The following is a 23,357-nucleotide window of genomic DNA, read 5'->3' as shown; positions in this document are numbered from 1 at the left end:
CCTGCAAGGGGCCAATTGCAGGCCCGCTTTCCTCCCCACCCCTTGCCTCTGCACCGTCTCCTCCTCACCTCATCCTCCGCGGTGAATGGACGGGAGATTCGAGAGCTTATTATATCTATCCATAAAATCTCGTGTGCTCCCTGCGGGCCGGATAAATCGCCTCAGCGGGCCGCATCCGGCCCGCGGGCCGTAGTTTGGGGACCGCTGCTCCAGGCTATCACCAAGATAAAGGAGACTGTGCTACATGACCTCCTCTTTGCTCACAATTGTGCCCTGAATGCTGGATCAGAGCAGGAAATGCAAACCAGTATGGATAATTTTGCAGCAGCCTGCAACAACTTTACACTGCACACTGAATGCAAGAAATCTTTCTCCCCTTTCAATCCCAGAGTCTGTGCAGGGGTGATGAGTCTCATGAGGACTCATTTCTGGTGGAGTTTGGAAAAGAGAAAGATTTCTTGCATGTTTCATGAAGCCAAAAGTTTCCTGCTGACAGAGAGGGAAGGAAGGAGGAAAGGCAGGTTCTTAGCCTTAGGCAGCCTGCGAGAGTTACTTCCCCCTCCTGCTTCACTCGAGAACTGGAGACGGAGGAGGGTCACTGGACACAACACCAAGGAACTGATGGCAGTTCCTGCAAGAGATTCCAATGCCTGCATACCCCCATGAAGGATGTGGGAGGGCAGGTGGAGGATGACTAGCCTGAGCAAGAGAGGGAGGTGGGGTGGGAGGGAGAGCTGAAGAGTGGCGAGCCCAACCTGAGGCTCAGTGCTCTCTAGCTAACTGCTGGGCTCTGCAACATCAATAGCCACAGAGGCAGAAGCAGTGGGTGCTCCAGTATTGTGGTGCACCAGCACCTCTCCTGTAGGGAACAGCGGCAGCAGCTCCAGAGCAACACAATAAAAACAGTTTATAACAAATCTAATAATTTACAATTTAAGATATTTTAAAAACCCCATTATTAAGCAGACATACATACAAGCATACCATACATAAATTGTATAGGCCCAGGGGAGATATTTCAGTTCCCCCATGCCTGACGACAAAGGTGGGTTTTAAGGAGTTTACGAAAGGCAAGGAGGGTAGGGGCAGTTCTAATCTCTGGGGGGAGCTGGTTCTAGAGAGTAGGGGCCGCCACAGAGAAGGCTCTTCCCCTGGGGCCTGCCAACCGACATTGTTTAGTTGACGGGACCCGGAGAAGGCCCACTCTGTGGGACCTAATCGGTTGCTGGGATTCGTGCGGCAGGAGGCGGTCTCGGAGATATTCGGGTCCAATGCCATGAAGGGCTTTTATTTATTTGTAATAAAGATTATATTTTTAAAAAAGTAACTATTGTTTTCATTTTATGATTTATACAGGAATCGAATAGATTTGTTAACTTTTGCAGGGGAAATAACTGTATTTCTTTGAAATTCATGTTCCAGTGTAATTCATGTTCCAGCGAAGGGTTTGTATTGATTGGAATTATATATGTAGCTGATTGTGTATGATGTGTCTTTATTGTAATTAATGTGTTTTTTATATTGTTTTGTTTTTTCTCTCTGTCTATTTTTGTTGAATTTCTATGTTTTTTTAAAAGGAAAATTCATAAAAAAAAAAAAAAGACCACATAATCATAACCGATCCAATCCAGTCCTCCTGCAGCACTCTGCCAGCTGAAAACAGGTAGGTAGAGTGCTGCAGTAGGCTGAGGAGGCTGAAAATGCCCCATCTCCCACCTCTCATGGCCTGTTTTGTCTGAAAGAGTCACCGCAAACCAGTCCTTTGATATTTCCAGGCTGGCACTGCAGACCAGATTTAAGCCCCCGTGGGCTGGATGCAGTCGATGGGCCTTGAGTTTGACTCCCCTGGTTTAGTTAATCTTGATTATCAAACGAAATATATCTTTTTATATTTTGGCATTATTTTACCTAGTTTAATCATCATAGAAACATAGAAGATTGACGGCAGAAAAAGACCTCATGGTCCATCTAGTCTGCCCTTATACTATTTTCTATATTTTATCTTAGGATGGATATATGTTTATCCCAGGCATGTTTAAATTCAGTTACTGTGGATTTATCTACCACGTCTGCTGGAGGTTTGTTCCAAGGATCTACTACTCTTTCAGTAAAATAATATTTTCTCATGTTGCTTTTGATCTTTCCCCCAACTAACTTCAGATTGTGTCCCCTTGTTCTTGTGTTCACTTTCCTATTAAAAACATTTCCCTCCTGGACCTTATTTAACCCTTTAATATATTTAAATGTTTCGATCATGTCCCCCCTTTTCCTTCTGTCCTCCAGACTATACAGAGGACTACAGACAATCCATCTGACCACTCCCCCATTCTCTATTTACCAACCATTTCATTTAGTATGAGCACTCACACAGGAACTAAATAGGTTTGTTAAATTTCCTTTGCAAATGAATAAACAAAAATCCTTCTTTTATTGAAATTCATGTTCCAATATTATTTTATTTTTGAAACTGTTTTCAAAATCCAATATACTCTGGGGTTTTGTTATTGTTTATGGCTGTGTTGGGTTTCTTATATTGGCCACAAATAATGTAGTATTGACTCTTGTATCAAAGATGAAGAATAGAAAAGGATGGTTAAATATATATGATGGACTCGATGAGTAAGGAATTCCTTCTGCAGCAGTAGCTCCTGCTGCCTCAGCTCCAGTTTCATCAACAGTCAACACAGCTTTGTGGGTAATCGGAGAAGAAAGGAAGAAAAGGTTCGATTTTGGGGTACAAAACATATCTCAGAAATTATGAGAACTTGTTACATCGATCTGTGAGTTTGCACTACTAGGCTAAAATGACCAGATGTCCTGCTTTTGGCAGGACAGTCCCACTTTTTGATAATTTGTTCCCTCTAAGCTGAGCAGTGAGCAATCGCTCACTTAAAAATCATCATCAACTCAGAGTTTTCCAAACCTGCCCAGAAGCCGAGAGAGAAAGAGTGAGAGGGAAGGAGAGAGAGAGGAAGAGAGGAAGAGAGAGAAACAGATAGAAAAAAGAGAGGAAGGAAAAGAGAAAGAAAAAGAATGGGAGTAAGGAAGAGAGAAAGAAAATCAAAATCTAGTTTGAAACTAGCTCAACTATTTAAGTGGCATTTTGATATTGATAGAGTTGCCCTATTATGAGCTCACTGTTATAGACACACAGTACAGTATTTTATTTTGAAATTCTCTGAGGCAAAACAGGGTGGGTTTGTTTGTTTGTTTGTTTGTTTATTTGTTTATTTATTTATTTATTTATTATTTATTTATTATTTCTGTGCTGAGATAGCTGGCGCGACAGTTGGTCTTCATTGGGTGGGTAGCCTCCCATCAAACTGCCCCCACCGGCCTAGACATCCTCCTGGATACGACCTGGGCATATCCCTGAAGAGGCAGGCAGAGCTGGCAGCCGTTTGGAAAAAGCTGAAGTGACTGGGCTTTTAACATGCCTCGGTAGCTCGGGAAGTTCCCCTTCTTCCTCCACTTCCCGTGTCAGTCCTTCTGGCCGGCTCCTTCATTGAGAAAGGCTTGGGTGGATTAGCTGCTGAGCCCCTTCTTCTTCACCACTCCTCCTTTTTTTCCTCCACCCTCTTCCCAATTTGGCTACAGCGTGCAGCGCCACCTTAAAACAGACTCTTAAATGCCCTTTTGCTGATCCCAGTTTCGCTGAAACAATGGGGGGGAGGGACGAAGAGAGAGGGAGAGAGAAAGAGACAGGGAGGGAGGAAGAGAGAGAGAAAGAGAGAGAGATAAAAGAGGAAGGAAGAAAGAGAAAGAAAGAGAAAGGAAGAAAGAAAGAAAGAAAGAAAGAGGGAGAGAGAAATAGAGAGAAGGGAAGAGAGAAAGAGAGAGAAATAGAAAGGGAAGGTGAAAGGGAGAGAGAGAGAGAGTGAGTGAGAGGGAGGGAAGGAGGGAGAGAGAAAGAAAAAGAGAAAGGGAGGAAAAGAGAGAGAGAGAAAGAGAGAGAGAGAAAAGGAGAGGAAGGAAGGGAGAGAAAGAAAGAGCAACAGAGAGAAAGAAAGAGAAATAGAGAGGGAGGGAGGAAGAGAGAGATAAAGAGAGGGAGGGAGAGAAAGAAAGAGAACTATAGCTCCAACATTATTGGTTCCAAAGAGTTCTGTAAAATGTTGTTTATCTCTGATGGTCCTGGGTGGGATTTTTTGTTTTTTTGTTTATCTATAGCAGTTCTTAATTCTGTTATTGTTATTTTATTATTTAATATAGATTTATCTTCCTCTGAAATGATTGACAGTTTTTCATCTTTCAAATATTCCTTGATTTACGTGTCTATGTTTCCCCTTTGTTTATAAAGTCCTGGGAATCTTCAGAAATGGGCGGCATATAAATAAATAAATTAAATAAATAAATAATAAATAAATAAGTTATGTATAAAATCTTTGTATTATTTTCTTTTTCTCTGTCATGCTGGATTGAAATACTCCCAAATTATCTGTTAATGCATCTATCATTCTAGCTGCTTGCTCCTTTCTAAGCTTATAAACTAGCCACCTACCTGGCTTGTTATCAAATTGAAAATAGTTTTGTTTTGCTGATGTGATATTCTATGTGAGCTCCTCTTGGGTAACAATATTAAATTCTTCTGTAATTTTTGTATCATTTGGTTTATTTTGTCGGGACATTTCTAATTACTTTATTTCACCAATTAATTTATTACATTTATCTCTTTTCTTTTTGTGATGGTTGGCAAGATACACCAACTAATAGCTAATAATTAATAGATTGTTAAATAAATATGATTTCATTGTAAGGGTTTATATTGATTGCCATTATGTATGGCATTGTGTATGATGTGTCTTTATTGTAATTAATGTGTTTTTACATTGTTTTGTTTTTCTGTTTGTCTATTTTTGTTGAATTTCTATGTTTTTTTAAAGGAAAATTCAATATTTGGCTGGAAGAGTCACCGCGGGCCAGTCCTTTGATATTTCCAAGCCTGCTCTGCAGACCAGATTTAAGCCCCCTTAGGCCGGATGCTGCCCATGAGCCTTGAGTTTGACACCCCGGTCTAGTTAACATATTTTGGCGTATAAGACGCACCGGTGTATAAGACGCAACTAGAATTTAGAGGGGGGGGACAAGGAAAAAAGTATTCTGAACCAAATGGTGTAGTATTATATTGTTTAATAAAATACCAGTGTAGCAGAATACTTTTTACAACCATGTATACTTTTTAAAATCATGTATACATTTTAAAACCATGTACACTTTTTATAAACTTCAAATTTAGCAGCTTTAAGACTTGTGGACTTCAATTCCCAGAATTCCTCCACCAGTCATGCTAGCTCAGAAATGGGAATTGAAGTCCACAAGCCTTAAATTTGCCAGGTTTGAAGACCCTTGCCCTCCTAACCTCTAACTCAGGTGTCCTCAAACTTGACAGCTTTAAGACTTGTGGACTTCAACTCCCAGAATTCCTCCACCAGTCATGCTAGCTCAGAATTGGGAACTGAAACCCACAAGCCTTAAACTTGCTAGATTTGAAGACCCTTGCACTCCTAACCCCTAACTCAAACAAACAAAACAAACAAACAAACAAAAGAGGACAATTCATTTTGTTAGTTGTTCCTTTAATCACAGAAATGACTAGGGATAGAATCATTTACAATTACAGTTCCCTGCTGAGGTTGCCTTAATATTACTACTATACCATGAGGTTTTCAAAGATCCCTTTCGTGACTACTCGTCCAGTCGGCAAAGCAGTGGAAGTGATGTGCCGGTGCCTGGAGGCTGTTGGGGTCTGGATGGGTGTCAACAGACTCAAGCTCAACCCGGATAAGACGGAGTGGCTGTGGGTTTTGCCTCCCAAGGACAATTCCATCTGTCCGTCCATCACCCTGGGGGGGGAGTCACTAACCCCCTCAGAGAGGGTTCGCAACTTGGGCGTCCTCCTCGATCCACAGCTCACATTAGAGAAACATCTTTCAGCTGTGGCGAGGGGGGCGTTTGCCCAGGTTCGCCTGGTGCACCAGTTGCGGCCCTATTTGGACCGGGAGTCACTGCTCACAGTCACTCATGCCCTCATCACCTCGAGGCTCGACTACTGTAATGCTCTCTACATGGGGCTACCTTTGAAAAGTGTTCGGAAACTTCAGATCGTGCAGAATGCAGCTGCGAGAGCTATCATGGGCGTTCCTAAATTCGCCCATGTCACACCAACACTCTGCAGTCTGCACTGGTTGCCGATCAGTTTCCGGTCACAATTCAAAGTGTTGGTTATGACCTATAAAGCCCTTCATGGCACTGGACCAGAATATCTCCGGGACCGCCTTCTGCCGCACGAATCCCAGCGACCAGTTAGGTCCCACAGAGTTGGCCTTCTCCGGGTCCCGTCAACTAAACAATGTCGGTTGGCGGGGCCTAGGGGAAGAGCCTTCTCTGTGGCGGCCCCGACCCTTTGGAACCAACTCCCCCCAGATATCAGAGTTGCCCCCACCCTCCTAGCCTTTCGTAAGCTCCTTAAAACCCACCTCTGTTGTCAGACATGGGGGAATTAACATGTTCCTTCTCCCTAGGCTTATAAAATTTATGTATGGTATGCTAGTGTGTATGATTGGTTTTAACTTGTGGGGTTTTTAAAATTAATTTAAATATTGGATTTGTTGTACATTGTGTTGCTGTTGCTGTGAGCCGCCCCGAGTCTGCGGAGAGGGGCGGCATACAAATCTGATTAAACTTAAACTTAAACTTAAACTTACTCCAATTTTCACAAATGAAGTGCATGGAAATATATGGTGATAATGATAAACCTGAAATACTCCTTAAAAGGAGTGTTTCTAGAGCAAGGGTCTCCAACCATGGCAACTTTTAACAGTTGTGGACTACAACTCCCAGAGTTCCTCAGCCACCTTTGCTGGCTGATGAACTTTGGGAGTTGAAGTCCACAAGTCTTAAAGTTGCCAAGGTTGGAGATCCCTGTTTTAGAGCACTAAAGATTCAGCTAAACTCCCATTTTCTTCGAGAGAGTAGGCTTTAAGAAGCTGCAAGATTTACCAGGAAGTTATAAACTGAGAACACATCTTATCCCCTCTCCCCTTATCTATTCTTATCTATTTGCATCCTTCCCCTTTCCATGTCAGGAGTGGGGGCGCTCTGAGCAGAGGGTACCAGCTCCAGAATTCCTGAGCTGAGTCAGCTTTCCTTGGAGCACCTTTGCCAACCTCTGCACCCTCCCAAAGGTGCCCCCAAAGGTGGGAGAGTGAGGTGGGGGGGCTGATGGAGCCGAGCCCTGTCCCGCCGGATGATCGAAGCTGCCCTGTGGGTTCCTCCGCCGGCTTGATTCATTAAGGGGATGCCCGCCTGCTTCTCCAAAGCTGCTGACATGCGCCCCATTCATCTCCGGGGCCGAGCCGCCAGCCTCTAGCCGACGACTGCCGGGTGGCCTTGCGGATAGCCCCCGTGGCTGATGACCCTGCCCCACATCCAGTGTATAAGATGCACCTGTTTTTTGACCCACCTTTTTGAGGTTAAAAGGTGCGTCTTATACACCAAAAATACGGTAATATTGATCAAAGGAAATATATCTTTTTATATTTTGGGATTATTTTACTCAGTTTTATCATCAATCTACAGACAATCCACCTGAGTATTCCCCCATTTATTTTATTTTCTATTTACTGAAGTTTGCAGATGATACAACAGTGATCGGACTCATTTGAGACAATGATGAATCTGCATACAGATGGGAGATTGAACAATTATCCTTGTGGTATGATCGGAACAATCTAGAACTGAACACACTCAAAACCGTAGAAATGGTGGTAGACTTTAGAAGAAACCCTTACCTCCTTCCACCTCTCACAATACTAGACAACACAGTATCAACAGTAGAGACCTTCAAATTTCTAGGTTCTATCATATCTCAAGACCTAAAATGGTCACCTAACATCAAAAACATAATCAAAAAAGCACAACAAAGAATGTTCTTTCTGTGCCAACTCAGGAAGCTCAAACCGCCCAAGCAGCTGCTGATACAGTTCTACAGAGGAATCATCGAGTCTGTCATATGCAGCTCTATAACAGTCTGGTTCAGTTTTGCAACCCAACAAGACCAACACAGACTTCAAAGTATAATCAGGATTGCAGAAAAAACAATTGCTACCAACCTGCCTTCCATTGAGGACCTGTATACTGCACGAGTGAAAAAAAAGAGGGCGGTCAAAATATTTACTGATCCCTCGCATCCCCTCCCCATTCTTTTCTATTTACCAACCATTTCATTTCGTATGAGCATTCACACAGGAACTAAATAGGTTTGTTAAATTTCCTTTGCAAAAGAATAAATAAAAATCCTTCTTTTATTGAAATTCATGTTCCAATATTATTTTATTTTTGAAACTGTTTTCAAAATCCAATATACTCTGGGGTTTTGTTATTGTTTATGGCTGTGTTGGGTTTCTTATATTGGCCACAAATAATGTAGTATTGACTCTTGTATCAAAGATGAAGAATACAAAAGGACGGTTATATCTATGTGCTGGAGGCAATGACATAGGAATTGCTTCTGCAGCAGTAGCTCCTGCTGCCTCAGCTCCAGTTTCATCAACAGTCAACACAGCTTTGTGTGTAATCTGAGAAGAAAGGGAGAAAAGGTTCAAAGTTTGGGGTAGAAAACATATCTCAAAAATGATGACAACTTGCTACACAGATCTGTGAGTTTGCACTACTAGGCCTTATGGTAGCTTTCTCTGCATTGTCCCAATTTCACCACACTCCATGGCCTGCACTGGCTGTTTCTGGTCTCAATTCAAAGTGTTGGTTATTACTAGTGTTGAGCGAACCGAACCTGCAAAGTTCGGGTTCGTGCCGAACTTTGCAGTGTTCAGCATGCCGAACCCGAACCCAAACTTTTAAAAAAGTTCGCGTAAAGTTTGGGTTCGGGTTCAACATTCGGCTGAACGCTGCGAAACGCCACCGCCCAGGAGGAGAGTGGAGAATCCCATCATGGGATTTCCCACCTTCTTTTGCTTCAGCACTGCAAGCAAAAGGAGGTGGGAAATCCCACTAGGGGATTCAGGGGGCGGGGCTTTGACATCACAGAGACTACTTCCTGGCCAGCAAGTAGTCTCCATGATGTCAAAGCCCCGCACCCAGAATCCCCTCGTGGGATTTCCCACCTCCTTTTGCTTGCAGCAAACAAAAGGAGATGGGAAATCCCACAATGGGATTCCACACTATCATCCCAGGCGGTGGCGTTTCGCGGCGTTCAGCCGAACCCGAACTTTACCCGAACTTCACCCGAACTTTACCCAAACTTTTAGAAAAAGTTTTTAAAAGTGCTGCTGCTGTTTGGGTTCAGGTTCGGGTAAAGTTCGGGTTCGGGTTCAGCGAACTCACCCAAACTTCACGGCAAAGTTCAGGTGAGTTTGCCAAACTCAAACTTCTTGAAGTTCGCCCAACACTAGTTATGACCAATAAAGCCCTACATGCCATCGGACCAGAATACCTCTGAGACAGCCTTCTGCCGCAGGAATCCCAGAGACCAATTAGGTCCCACAGAGTTGGCCTTCTGCGGGTCCTGTCGACGAAACAATGCCGTCGGGTGGGACCCAGGGGAAGAGCCTTCTCTGTGATGGCCCCGGCCCTCTGGAATCTAAGCCATGGGGAAATTAGCACACCCCATAGCTATTGAGGTTTATGCATGGTCTGTTTGGCTTGTATGATTGTTTTTTATAAGGGTTTTTAAATATTGGATTTGTATTCATTGTATTGTTTTTCTTGTTGTGAGCCGCTCCGAGTCCTCCCAGATGGGCAGTATACAAATCTAAATAATAATAATAATAATAATAATAATAATAATAATAATAATAAAAGGAAAGGGGATAAAATATAGTAATTGAAGGCAAAAAGGATAGAAAGAAACCAAAGCAAACCCCATTTGTTATTGGAACCAAATAGGATTGCAGATTTTTAAATGGTTTTTAGAGTTCCAAAAGTAAATATTAGTCAATATTTTGGCTTAAACAAAGAAACATTTATAACTAATACATGTTTTAATCAAATCACTTTCAACATCATTTTTCAAATAGAGAAAGATCAGGACAGAACGATTTGCTATGGCACTCTTTGGAAGATTTTTATTAATCTTGTTTCGTCAATCATTAAGTGTTGTACTCATGATTCTTGACAAATGTAAACAGTGGTACCTCTACTTAAGAACTTAATTCGTTCCGTGACCAGGTTCTTAAGTAGAAACGTTGTTAAGTAGAAACAATTTTTCCCATAGAAGTCAATGTAAAAGCAAATAATGTGTGCAAACCCATTAGGAAAGAAAAGAAAGCTCGGAATTTGGGTGGGAGGAGGAGGAAGAAGAAGAGGAGGAGGACAGTTGTTGCCGAAGGAAGAAGGTGAGATGAGGGGAATCAAAAAAATCCAAAACTTTAAGGCTTAAAAAAAAAAAAGAGGGACTCTGAGATGGCGAGGAGGACCATGTGCCTCCCATACACTGCGCCAGAGAGAGAAACCCAGGAAGAATGGCAGGAAACTCGCCATGCCTTTGTGCCATTTTCAAATTTCCTTAGAAATTTTTCCGGGCTCGGGCTCTTAAGTAGAAAATGGTTCTTAAGAAGAGGCAAAATACACAGTTTTTATCTAGAAAAGTTCTTAAGTAGAGGCATTCTTAAGTAGAGGTAGCACTGAATTTTCTTTTATGTACACTGAGAGCATATGCACCAAAGACAACTTCCTTGTGTGTCCAATCACACATGGCCAATAAGGAATTCTATTCTATTCTATTCATCTTTCTGAAATCCTGCTTGAAATGATGCAAGCAATATAAAAGTTTTACTTACTTTAGACAATTTCAAAGGCTCCCCAGTGACTCCAGTGAGATCGGCATGGTCAGTAAAGATGTCAGTAATACCGAACTTTGAGAGGGCTTCCTTTAAGCTGTATGTGGCTGAAATACTAAACTTTGGGAGGGAGACCCTTGCTGTACCCCTTCAGAAAGATAGAAAGACATTTTCACTCATTGCAAAATTAAGAAGTAGTAATATTTACTAAAATCAGCAAAACTAACACAAACAGAACACACATAACAAAGCCATCATTGTCATATGGAAGCCGGACCTTTAACAAAGAAATTAGTTGCTATCATAACAACCGTTATCAATCTGTTTAAACTATTTGACGCGGAGCAACAGGCGTTGTTGTCAAAATGAATATCATACTTGATTGATTGATTGATTGAATTAATGAATTTATAGGTTGCCCAATACTATATGATTCTAGGTGGCTTAAAACTAAACTAAAACATCAACCTATAAGAAAGTCAAGCAAACAAAATTCCAAAAATAAATAATTTTTTTAAAAAAAAAAAATTATCAGGCCAAAATAAAACGCAAGTTTCATTTTCATTACATCAGTTACTTCTCACAAACCTGAAGAACCTCTATCCAAAAGTTAATACAGGTAGTCCTCAACTTTTAACAATTTATTTAGCGACCATTTAAAATTACAATGGCAGAGAAAAACATGACTTATGATTGTTTTGCACACTTATAGCCATTGTAGCATCCTCATAGTCACGTGATCAAAATTTAGATGCTTGGCAACTGTCTCATATTGGTGACCATTTTTGAACTTCTGACTAACCCATTTCATGGGGGGGGGCAGATCTATGTATCAACCATGTTACTAATCCAATACCTGCAGTGATTCACTTAACAACTATGACAAAAATGGTCATAAAATGTAGCAAAACTCAGTACTTTGCTTAGGAGCAGAAATTTTGTGCCCAATTGCAGTTGTACCTTGAGGACTACCTGTATCCTTTTTCAACTGAATAATACTGAATGCATTACAGGTGGGTACTGATTTTTGCTTTCACAATGTTATTTTCATTCTGGTGTACATTGTGGTCAGGAACAGAAATTTGGGTATGTGTGCATTGGTCAGAAACTATTTTACCAGTGTTTATTACTGTTGTATTTCCATGATCACTGTCCAAAGTAGTTAATATATGGAGGCTGTCTGTATTAGAACAAGTCTGCTGATTGACTAAAGCAGGAATCCCCAACCCCTGTGACCCAATACCAGACTGCCGCCCATTTGGAACCTAGTTGTGGAAGTGGCGGGCCAGTGTAGCTCCATTTGTATGAATGGTGGACAAGAGATGCGCACAACTCCATTTTCATGAGAAGTGGGCATATGTGCCACCACTTGCGCAAATGGAGCTGCATGTGCTTGGCATCTCCTCACCAAAGCCCCATCACCACCACCATCATTCAGTCCTCTAGGATACTCTCTCACCACTTAGAAGAATGATACAGAATTTTCCACATGGACATATCAATCTGAATGGCATGTCTGGAGCTATTTTGCAAAGGAATGAGGGAAGAATAATTATTAGTATGATTAAGAAGTACAGTAGTACCTCTACTTAAGAATCCCTCTACTTAAGAACTTTTCTAGATAAGAACTGGCTGTTCAAGATTTTTTTTGCCTCTTCTTAAGAACCATTTTCTACTTAAGATCCCGAGCCCGGAAAAATTTCCCAGGAAATTCAAAGTGTTGGTTATGACCTATAAAGCCCTTCATGGCACCGGACCAGAATATCTTCGGGACCGCCTCCTGCCGCACGAATCCCAGCGACCGGTTAGGTCCCACAGAGTTGGCCTTCTCCGGGTCCCGTCGACTAAACAATGTCGTCTGGTGGGACCCAGGGGAAGAGCCTTCTCTGTGGGGGCCCCGACCCTCTGGAACCAGCTCCCCCCTGAGATTAGGATTGCCGCCACCCTCCCTGCCTTTCGTAAACTCCTTAAGACCCACCTTTGCCGTCAGGCATGGGGGAACTAAAACACCTCCCCCTTGCCCATGTTGTTTTGTTGATTGATTGACTGTGTGCCTGTTTTTTATATATACTGCTTTTTATGAGATTATTAATTTCAATTGGAACTGGATGGGTGGGCATTGGATTTGGTATTGTGTACTGTACTGTTTTTTATTATTGTTGTGAGCCGCCCCGAGTTTGCGGAGAGGGGCGGCATATAAATCCAATAAACCTAAACCTAAACCTAAATTTGAGAGTGGCACGAAGGCCCAGCCAGTTTCCTGCCATTCCCCTTTTAATCCCGGCCATCTTGGGCTTTTCTGGGCTGCCAGAGAAACCATTCGGTGGCGCTTAAGGAGGCTTTGGCAGTCCAGAGCGAACGGAGCATTTTCCTTTCTCTGGGCACTTGGAGAGGGAATAAACCTCTGCCAGTGCCCAGAGAAAAGAAATGCTCCCTTCGCTCTGGGCAGCTACTGTTCTCCTCCTCTTCTTCTTCCTCCTCCTCCCACCCAAATTCCAATCTTTTATTTCTTTCCTAATGGGTTTGCACACATTATTTGCTTTTCTATTGGTTCCAATGGGAAAAATTGCTTCTACTTACAAACTTTTCTACTCGGATTAATTCATGGAACGAATTAAGTTCTTAAGTAGAGGTACCACTGTAATGAGCAAATCTTCCACTCTTATACATGGGGGACAATACATAGATATACCTTTGGAAAGAGTATAGCAAAGAATGCATGGACACTGAATTGATTTTAGTTATATTTAACAATATACTAACTATGGAGAAATATAGAAGCAGTAAAACGAAGTGTTACCTGTGTGCATCGTTTGCCCATTTTGTCAGAATATCTTTTGACAGAGCCTTATCCAATTGGTTCTCTTTTCCAGGATCAGGCAAAACAAAAAATGAGGTGGCTGCTGTACCATTGTAGTCCATCCGCAGTACTGTGCAAGACAGCTGCCTATCAAAATAGGAGTAAAACCAACCGGTCCTGTGCATCATTTGGACTTTGACAGTTGTATTGCGATCCACAAAGAAGTCCTCTTCCCTTGTGTACTCTGGATTGAAAGGAGTCGCCCAGTTGCCTAAATAGAACAAAAAAGGACCCACAGTAATATTTGGATAAGAGTATTAAACCTGTTTGAGCTGAATTGGATTTACCCTCAGGAAGATGTTGTGATCTTCTTTAATAAGGCAAAAATTTATCTAGTAAGATGCTCTGGATTCATTTGCTTATGCTGACCAGCACTTTCTTGATACATTTTACTTCAATCTTGATAAAACACCCATTCTAAACTCTGCACAACTCTAGGCACGTATACTCTATTCAGATGGAGAGTTGTGCAGCCTGTGATCTTATATCAAGCAGAATTATTTAGAAGAGTCAATCGATTTCTCTTTTTGTTGTTTTTAAATTCTACAGGGATGCATTTTAGTGACATTTGTAACCCAGTTTTATGAATAACACATTAGTCTGGGATAATATCAGTTATGCCACTTTGGATTCTTATCTGGTTTTCCTTCCCCTTTTAAAAAACTGGAACCACCATTCCAAAAATAGTTTCACAGAAGTGAAAAACTATGTAATGTAGTTACAAACAGTGCATAGCTTCTGTTTTGTACAACCCCCAGTAGTGAAGTAATTATATGAGAGGTAAAAACATAGACCTACATTTCTGTACTGGGCTAGTTTTTTAGTCCCTGTAATTTGCATTGATTAGAAATCAAGTTTTCTTTTCTGAATTTGAGCAATTCCACCCCCTTTTACCAATCTCAATTGGCTTTAGTTTGTCTCAAACAGCATCCTTAGATATCATCCCCTTTCTCTATCAATATTACCTTTAAAGAATATGTAGTTTGTGAGAACAAAGACAGTTTCTGGGTCAAGATCCTTGACTAGTTCTTCAATTTTCCCATGTGTTTTTTCCTTTATATAATCATTGATCTGTTTCTCAGCTTCTTTTGGTTCCTGAAACTTTGTGGCTTGGATTTCTGCTTCATAGAATCCCTTAACCTTATCTAAAAATGTCTGCAATGGTTGTATGCCTTCCTTTAAAAACAGGGCCTGTCCAATATCCAGCTTGTAATCCCCCTCTGAGTGTGTGAGCAGATGGAGAAGTTCATGAAACCCCTGGTGGATCTCATCTTCCTGAATGTGTGTCAAGTTAAATCCAAGGCCATTTAAAATCTCTGCGTGAGTGTCTGATTTTGCCCCTAATAACAGAACTGAAAGCACTATAGAAATGCTGCAGGGTGAGAAAACAATGTTCTCTCCATGTGAGGTTGCAGCCAGTATTTTATAGAGTTCAATTGCAAAATCAGCAACGTTGCCCTGGATCTTGATAGCAGCTTTGGGATCATGATGATCGTGGTGATGATCGATATCATGATGATCGTGGTGATGATCGATATCATGGTGAGCGTGGCTGACGAAGGAAAACACAATCAAGGCCAAGCTGAGATGAATGATTCTGTTCATCTTGCCAATGATTTATTCTGCAAAAGAATATAGGGACAAAGAAGAGGGATTTTTTTTAATTGTACGCTTTGTTTGTAATGCAGCTTTTTCAGTTACAATTTTATGGGTATTTTGGCTTCCAGTTGAAGGCCAGCATGAAAGGATGTTGATGATTTTTTTTTCAAGTCAAGAATGTGGTAATATAAATTTATTTCAAACCCATTTTATGTTATACATGATCATTTTTGGTACCTTTCTGAGCTAATTATGTGTAACCAGTCTGTACTACAATATATGCCTAGTTACTTGTAGGAAGAATTAAAGGTGAAGGCTTTCTCATATACATATGAGTGATTTTTTGGCGAGTCACCCTGGTACAGGGGTAGGCAAAGTTGGCTGTTGTATGACATGTGGACTTCAGCTCCCAGAATTCATGAGCTAGTATAATTGGCTCAGGAATTCTGAGAGTTGAAGTTCACATGTCATAGGAGAGTCAACTTTGCCTATCCCTGCGCCTGGTATATAGTAGGAGCATCACAGCTTCCTTTTTGCCTCTCAGCCCCACCACTTTTTTATAGCTGACAACTATAATCTATAGATGTAACATATTTTTGCTGATATGATATGATAAAATATGATGATATGATATGATAAATTTTCCTTTTCATAATCAGCAAAAATATGTTACATATATTTGTCGGCTATGAATAAATTAACTGCCTTGGAAATGGCCCTGGGTTGGGCCAAGAGGCAAAAAGGAAGCGGTGATGCTCCTTCAATATACCAGGGTGATTTGACAGAAAAACATATAACCCTTCCCTGGTACAAAGCTGAAGGGATTAGATACTGTAGCCTAGAGGTTTATTCTCTGCCTTACAAAGCAAAGACTGCAAGTTCAAATACCAGTGAGGGTATGGCTAGCTGATGAGGCCAGAACAAGGCCGATATAGATCTATCCTAGTCTTCCTTAATTTTCAAATTCAGCAAAAACAAGTCTCTCTCACACACATCACGCACAGAGAGAGGTGGGCACTAGGCAGGATAGGGTAGAACGCAGTTCCACCAGCGGAAATGAAGATGCATGCACAGCTCCAGCTGTCCGGTGGAAGTCACTTCCTGGATTACTGATCTTGGCTCAGCTCTCCTTTTTCCCCCTGTTGCTACTGCTGCATCTATCCTCATCGCTTTTTTCTTCTTTGCTCCTTACTGGCCTCAGACGAGCTTCCCTTTCTCCTGCCCGGATCTCTTCCAGCCTCATGCAGCCACCTCCCAAGGCCAGGAAGGAGAGAAGAGGAAAAAAGTGAGGAGCACACAGCAGCAGAAACAGGGGGGAAAAGGTGTGTCGCGCCAAAGCCTTCTGGGCTGCAGTCTTTTTCCCCTCGTGAAGCCCTCACTATGCCCACAGCTGAGATGAAAAGGCATCGTGCGACAATAATAACCTTGTAACTCTCCCTCGGCTTCCAATATTTTTAAATTCCCCCTCTCCAGTCCTCCTCCTTGGAAATTGGCAGAGAGACCAGCACCGGCAGGAGTTGCGGGGGGCCCTTTGCCTCCACCTTCTTTTCTGAACAGCTGATCGGGATCTGTTCACCAAGCTACCCAGCCTGAGGTGGGGGGCGATCCAAGAAGGAGAGCATTGGAAACGTGAAGCAAATTGTTATCCCAGTGAACATCACTGGCAGGTTGTAAGCCAAGAACTTAACAGTTCATTTGAACGAGGATGATCATTCAAGCCACTCCCACCTGGTCACATGACTGGCAAGCCACTCCTACCCAGTCACATGACCATCAAGCCACACCTACAAAATAAATCACACCCACAGTGTGGCAGTAAAATTTTTGGCTTTTCATTAATGTATACACACATATATACATATATGTATATATGTATGTGTACGTGTATGTTTATGTTTATGTCTACGTGTATGTCTATGTCTATGGGTTTGTGTTTGTGTGTGTGTGTGTAAGACATATTTTGCTGATAATGAAAAGGAAGATTTTCAGCAAAAATATGTTACACTTATAGATTATAGTTGTCGGCTATAAAAAGCTTATCTGCCTTGGAATATGACGCCTAATGGGGCCGGCAAAAAGAAAGCTGTATGCTCCTTCCATATACCAGCGTGACAAAAAAATAATATTTCACATATACAGTAAGTAGGAGTGGCTTGCCGGCCATGTGACCAGGTGGCAGTGGCTTGAACGGTCATCATCGTTCAAGTGAACTGTTAAGTCCTCGACTTACAACCTTATCAGTGTTGCTTGCTGTGGTGAAAATTTGCTTCATGTTTCCCGCGCTCTCCTTCCTGGGTCGTCCCCCGCCTCAGGCTGGGTAGATAGGCGAATGGGTGCTGCCAGAAGCATAAAGGCTGCCAGCGCTGCTTCCACCCACGCCTTCTGCTTGCACCTCAGGCGGGAGGTGGCTGCGTGACGCTGGAAGGGAGCCAGAAGGAGAGAGGGAAGCTCATCCGATGCCAGGAAGGAAGAAAGAGGAAAAAAGGAAGGAGCGCAGATGCAGCAGCAGCAGCAGGGAAAAAAAGGAGAGCTGAGCCCAGACCAGTAATCCCGGAAGTGACAGCTGCCAATCAGCTGGAGCTGTACACTCATCTTCATTTCCGCTGGTGGAACTGCATTCCACCCCATCCTACCTGCTGCCCATCCCTGCACATATATAAATCATATCATCATAAATCATATATATATATAGCTGAAGGGATTGGATACTGTAGCCTAGAGGATAATTCTCTGCCGTACAAGGCAAAGGTTGCAGGTTCAAGTCCCAGTGGGTATGGCTAGCTGATGAGGCCAAAATAAGGCCTAAATAGATCTATCCTAGTTTCCGTTAATTTTCAAATTCAGCAAAAAAACATGTCACACACACACACACACACACACACACACACACACATATTGGTAACATCCAGCATTCAAACATATAAATAATCCATGTGGACTTTTTCTGTATATTAGGAATAACAACCATAAGCAGTTCCTCACACAATGACATGCAAATTTATCAGCTTTTGTAAATGTATGTGGAGATTCTCAATCATCCAGGTCATGATTGTCCCAAACGTGCTTTTCAAAAGGCAACTGGCCTTTTTCATATTTGCTCTTGAAAATGTAAACCTTATGTTTAACTGTTATAAGAATTGTTGGAAATGTAATAAAACACAAGGCACCTTCTTTCATTTATGGTGGTCATGTCCCGAGACGAAAAAATGTGGGAAAAAAGTGAGCAATTGGTTGCATCAAATAACAAACATAACAATAGAATATACACCAGAATTTTTTTTACTTGGTATTATGAGAGCGTCCTATACCAAAAATGTTAAATATTTAATCCTGCATATAATAACAGCAGCAAGGATCGTATTCGCGCAGAAATGGAAAAATCAGCAATAACCCGAGGACAAAGAGATTATTAAGAAAATATATGAGTGCGTGGAGATGGACAGACTGACCATGGAACTAAATAATAAAAAAGATTCGGACTACTCTGCAATCTGGACAAAATGATATTTATGGACTAAAAAAGAAACTCAAAATAATCACCGGAATAAAACATCAAGATGTACAAGGATGATTAGAAGACAATATAGATTAAAATGTATATATAAGATGTTAATTCATCTGTAAATAACATTATGTATTGTTTTTAAAACTGGAAAAATTCAATAAATATATTTATATAAAAAAAGAATTGTTGCGAATAAATTGGAATGCTTAGTACCACAGGACCAAATATACTCACATTGCTGCAAATTTGGGTGCCAAATAGAATTTTAACAACCTGCTATCATAGCTCTGATTGTTTTTTTGTTTTTTAAAAGGAAATACAGTGGTACTTCTACTTAAGAATGCCTTTACTTAAGAACTTTTCTAGATAAGAACCGGGTGTTCAAGATTTTTCTGCCTCTTCTTAAGAACCATTTTCTACTTAAGAACCCATGCCTGAAAAAATTTCCCAGGAAATTTGAGAGTGGCATGAAGGCCCGGCCAGTTTCCTGCCATTCCCCCTGGGTTTTTCTCTCTGGCGCAGTGTATGGGAGGCAGCCTCATGCTGGGTGTATGGGAGGTGTGTGCTCCTTGTCGCCGCCTCAGGGTCCCTCCTTTTTTAAAAAAAGCTTTAAAGTTTTGGATTTTTATGATTCCCCTCACCTTCTTCCTTCGGCAGCGACTGTCCTCCTCCTCTTCTTCCTCCTCCTCCTCCCACCCAAATTCCAAGCTTTTATTTCTTTCCTAATGGGTTTGCATGCATTATTTGCATTTACATTGATTCCTATGGGAAAAATTGCTTCTACTTACAACTTTTCTACTTAAGAACCTGGTCACGGAACAAATTAAGTTCTTAAGTAGAGGTACCACTGTACTCCCCTTCTTTTTCTTTTAATGGGCTTTTTAAAAGTGTAAGATTATTAAAGACTTTTTTTTAAAAAATAATCTTAACAATTACAGTTAGAGGAAAAGTGCCTTTTAGATTAATGAGAATAAATTCCAGGCACCACTTAGTTAATGGTGATCAGAACACACACTTGATTCAAGAGAAATGGCAGTTGGCCACCTGGACAAAGCCCTGGCCTTTTCTGATGAATGCTACATAGGGGCACTCAGGCTTTGTAAGTGCATCTCACTATTTCAGCTGCTGATTTCACACCTATATTTGGTTCACTTATCTACCTTATAGATGGGGGATGAGAGAGAAAGCCTGGGCTTCAACTCCAAATGAAAGGGCCTATACCAGTGATGGCAAACCTTTTTTTTCTTCAGGTGCTGAAAGAGCATGCTTGCATGCTATCGTGCATGCGTGAGTAGCCACACCCATAATTCAGTGCCGGGGGAGGGTGAAAACAGCTTCCCTCACCCCCCCCCCCAGAGGTCTCTGGAGGCCGGAAATGGCCCGTTTCCCAATTTCTGATGGGCCCAGTAGGCTCGTGTTTTGCCCTCTCCAGGCTCCAAAGGATTCCCTGGAGCTGGGGGAGGGTAAAAACATCCTCCTTCATTTCCCCTGGAGGCTCTCTGGAAGTCAAAATTGTCCTCCCAGAGTTTCTGTGCGAACCAAAAATCAGCTGGTTGTCACACGCATGCTTGTTGGAGCGGAGCTAGAACAATGGCTTGCATGACAGTAGATATGCCTCTGTGTGCCACCTGTGGCACCCATGCCATAGGTTTGCCGTCACTGGCCTATACCAATGATGGCGACCCTGTGGGAAGTGTGCCACAGGTGACATGTGAAGCCATATGGGACAGCACGTGAGACTTATTATTATTATTTATTATTTATTTTATTTATTTATTAATCAGATTTGTATGCCGCCCCTCTCCGCAGACTCGGGGTGGCTCACAGCAATAATAATACAATGTAAACAAATCCAATATTTAAGTTTAAGTTAATTTAAAACCCCAATTTAAAAACCAATCATACATACTAACATACCATGCATAAATTTTATTAGCCTAGGGGGTGGGAAAGTCTCAATTCCCCCATGCCTGACGACAGAGGTGGGTTTTAAGGAGCTTACGAAAGGCAAGGAGGGTGGGGGCAACTCTGATATCTGGGGAGAGTTGGTTCCAAAGGGTCGGAGCCACCACAGAGAAGGCTCTTCCCCTGGGTCCCGCCAAATGACATTTTTTAGTTGACGGGACCTGGAGAAGGCCAACTCTGTGGGACCTAATTGGTCGCTGGGATTCGTGCGGCAGAAGGCGGTCCCGGAGATATTCTGGTCCGGTGCCATGAAGGGCTTTATAGGTCATAACCAACACTTTGAATTGTGACCGGAAACTGATCTTAGCCATGTTTCAGCTCCAGCACATGTGTGTGCCCTGGCCAGCTGATTTTCAACCTTGGGAAAGGCAAAAAAACCCCACCCCTAACAGACAAAGTAGAAGTTATGAATAATGCACTTTCAGTTTGCCATTGTGCTGTTTTATGAACTCCGGAAGGTTCAGGAAACTTTCTGAAGCCCCTGAGCACAAAAAACAGCACAATGCGTAAACCAGGAGTGCATTTTCCAAACTCTGGAGGGTTCAGGAAAGCTTCCTGAAGCCCCAGAGTGCAAACAACAGCACAATGGGCAAACCGAAAGTGCGTTTTTTGAACTTCCGGTTTGCCCATTTGGGCATTTTTTTTCACCTACTAGGCTTCAGAAAGGCCTGTGAGCATGTGCAGGGGGCAGCGCGTGTGTGGGTGTGTGTGTGAATGCGTGGGAGGGGACGGAAGGGGTGTGGGCATTTACACACATGTTAGAACACCCACTGGTCCCCTTTTGGCATGCGAATCAAAAAAGTTTGCCATTATTGGCCTATACAGTTGCCTTTCTCTATGGGAGAAAAACCTGTTCTCGCTATTACTTTTCTGTATCTTACCTTTATTATCTTGCCTTGTCCTGCCTACCGTAGTCTGTTTCATCCCGGAGCTCCCTCCCTTTTTTTTTTTTTTTTAGCCCTTGGGAATTTCTCCAAAATTTCGCATGTGATTGCTGAAAATCAAGGGTTGTTTTCCACAGTTTTGAGGTAAGTAATGAGAGAGGGGGGGGGGAGAGAAGGGGAAGAGCTTGACTTGGAAAAAAAATCTTATAGTATATGTAAAGTAAAACTCCCTGCTTTGCAAAAAAACCCAAAAACCTTCCTTGCTTTCTACGAACTGTTAGGCCTACAACTTTCTCTCAGCTCATGCAAAGGGTTAATTTTAGCACTGGTTCTCTCTCAGGAAGCCCACACAATCCTGCCATTGGTCGCCTGCCCCTCACTACAACTTTATATGTTGCAGAATACTTTAAACCAGAGGTGGGCAACTAGGGCAACTTTATCAGCTGTGGACTTCCACTCCCATAATTCCTGAGCCATCATAGGTATGATGGCTGAGGAATGATGGGAATTGAAGTCCACAGGTCATAAAGTTGCCATAGATGTCTATCCCTGCTTTGGATTCTGTATTTATATTTTACCAAATGAAAATATTTTATTATTATTATTTATTATTATTTATTGGATTTGTATGCCGCCCCTCTCCGCAGACTCGGAGAGGGGCGGCATACAAATCCAATAAATAATAATAAATAATAATAATGAAATATTTTCATTTGGTAAGTAATTACTTACCATTTTTCCTCTCCTGTCTTCTTAATTATAATTTTAAGTTTTATATAAAGCCTTTTAATATGTAAATGTATCTGTTCTACTCTTTATTAATGATTAATATACAAAGTTCTACACTTCTTTGTTTTTAATGTAGACTTATGATATAAAATGTACTAAATAAAGACTTGTTTTCTCTGCCACCTTCCCATGTAAATAAAAATGCAATCTGCATTCCTTCTACATACACCACTTCAGAGCTTCACTTTGCATTACAATGAAAATTGCAATTTTTTTGTATCCTAACAGTGAGGAGATAGCCTCTCTCTCTCTCTCTCTCTCTCTCTCCTTCCCCCCTCTCATACACACACTCTCCACATATACCTCATGTAATGATTTATGCCCATTTGAAATCTATTCACTATTTGTTGGCTTCTATTTAATTTTTTTTTTCAGTTAAGCCACAGGTATTTATTGTAGTGAAATAGTATAAACAATTTAAATGCTATTTTATAGAATTCTAAATATAGGAATACAAATTATATGCATGATTACTACAAATAACATTTGAAGTCTCTTCAACTTTATAAACTTTGTAAACTACATAAAAAGACAAACAAGCTTTATGCAATGACTTTTAAACCCACACCTCACACCCCATGACATTACTCACTGTATATATGGAGAACTTTCATTCATTCAAATAGGTCGCTTGTCCTTTTTCTTCTGCTATTTATACACCTCAGATTGCAGAATAGTACGGACCTACTCATTTAAACATTAACCAAAGGTATTTAGGCATATTTATTTTAAGCATTGTCTAAATATTGGCAAACCAAAAAACAGCTTTTTCAGCAATCGAAATAAATGAAAAGTTCAGGAACTCATTTAATGTTGATTAATGTTGATTGGGTGTAGCTATGGCTTTCAAAAATTAGGTATGTATGCTTTTTCTAATATCTGGTCAAATAGTTAGGATCAGGGACCACCTGTTAGCCTTTTGTAAGTCCTTGAAGATCTGGATTTGTTCCCCTGTCCTG

General features: G+C 41.5%; 1 protein-coding gene across 2 annotated transcripts; it reads right to left on the bottom strand.

Moving 5' to 3' along the window:
* Window positions 1-8,301: 8,301 nt before the first annotated feature.
* Window positions 8,302-23,048, bottom strand: LOC139167854 (alpha-1-antitrypsin-like). Of its 2 annotated transcripts, XM_070752910.1 has the most exons (6): window positions 22,991-23,041; window positions 15,189-15,278; window positions 14,622-15,158; window positions 13,597-13,867; window positions 10,797-10,944; window positions 8,302-8,576 (listed from the first exon to the last, which is right to left on the bottom strand). In XM_070752910.1, exons 2-6 carry the CDS (start codon window positions 15,259-15,261, stop codon window positions 8,385-8,387), a joined length of 1,221 nt encoding a protein of 406 aa, XP_070609011.1. In that variant the 5' UTR covers window positions 15,262-15,278; window positions 22,991-23,041; the 3' UTR covers window positions 8,302-8,384. The 2 variants fall into 2 exon arrangements, with proteins under 2 accessions (XP_070609011.1, XP_070609002.1); XM_070752901.1 differs by having other exon boundaries at window positions 14,622-15,278; window positions 22,991-23,048.
* Window positions 23,049-23,357: the final 309 nt, after the last annotated feature.

The sequence above is a fragment of the Erythrolamprus reginae genome, chromosome 1 (assembly GCF_031021105.1).
Source record: "Erythrolamprus reginae isolate rEryReg1 chromosome 1, rEryReg1.hap1, whole genome shotgun sequence".
In the NCBI taxonomy this organism is placed as follows: Eukaryota; Metazoa; Chordata; class Lepidosauria; order Squamata; family Dipsadidae; genus Erythrolamprus; species Erythrolamprus reginae.
Note: the sequence above shows the minus strand (reverse complement) of the source record. Positions and strands in the feature narration are given on the sequence as shown.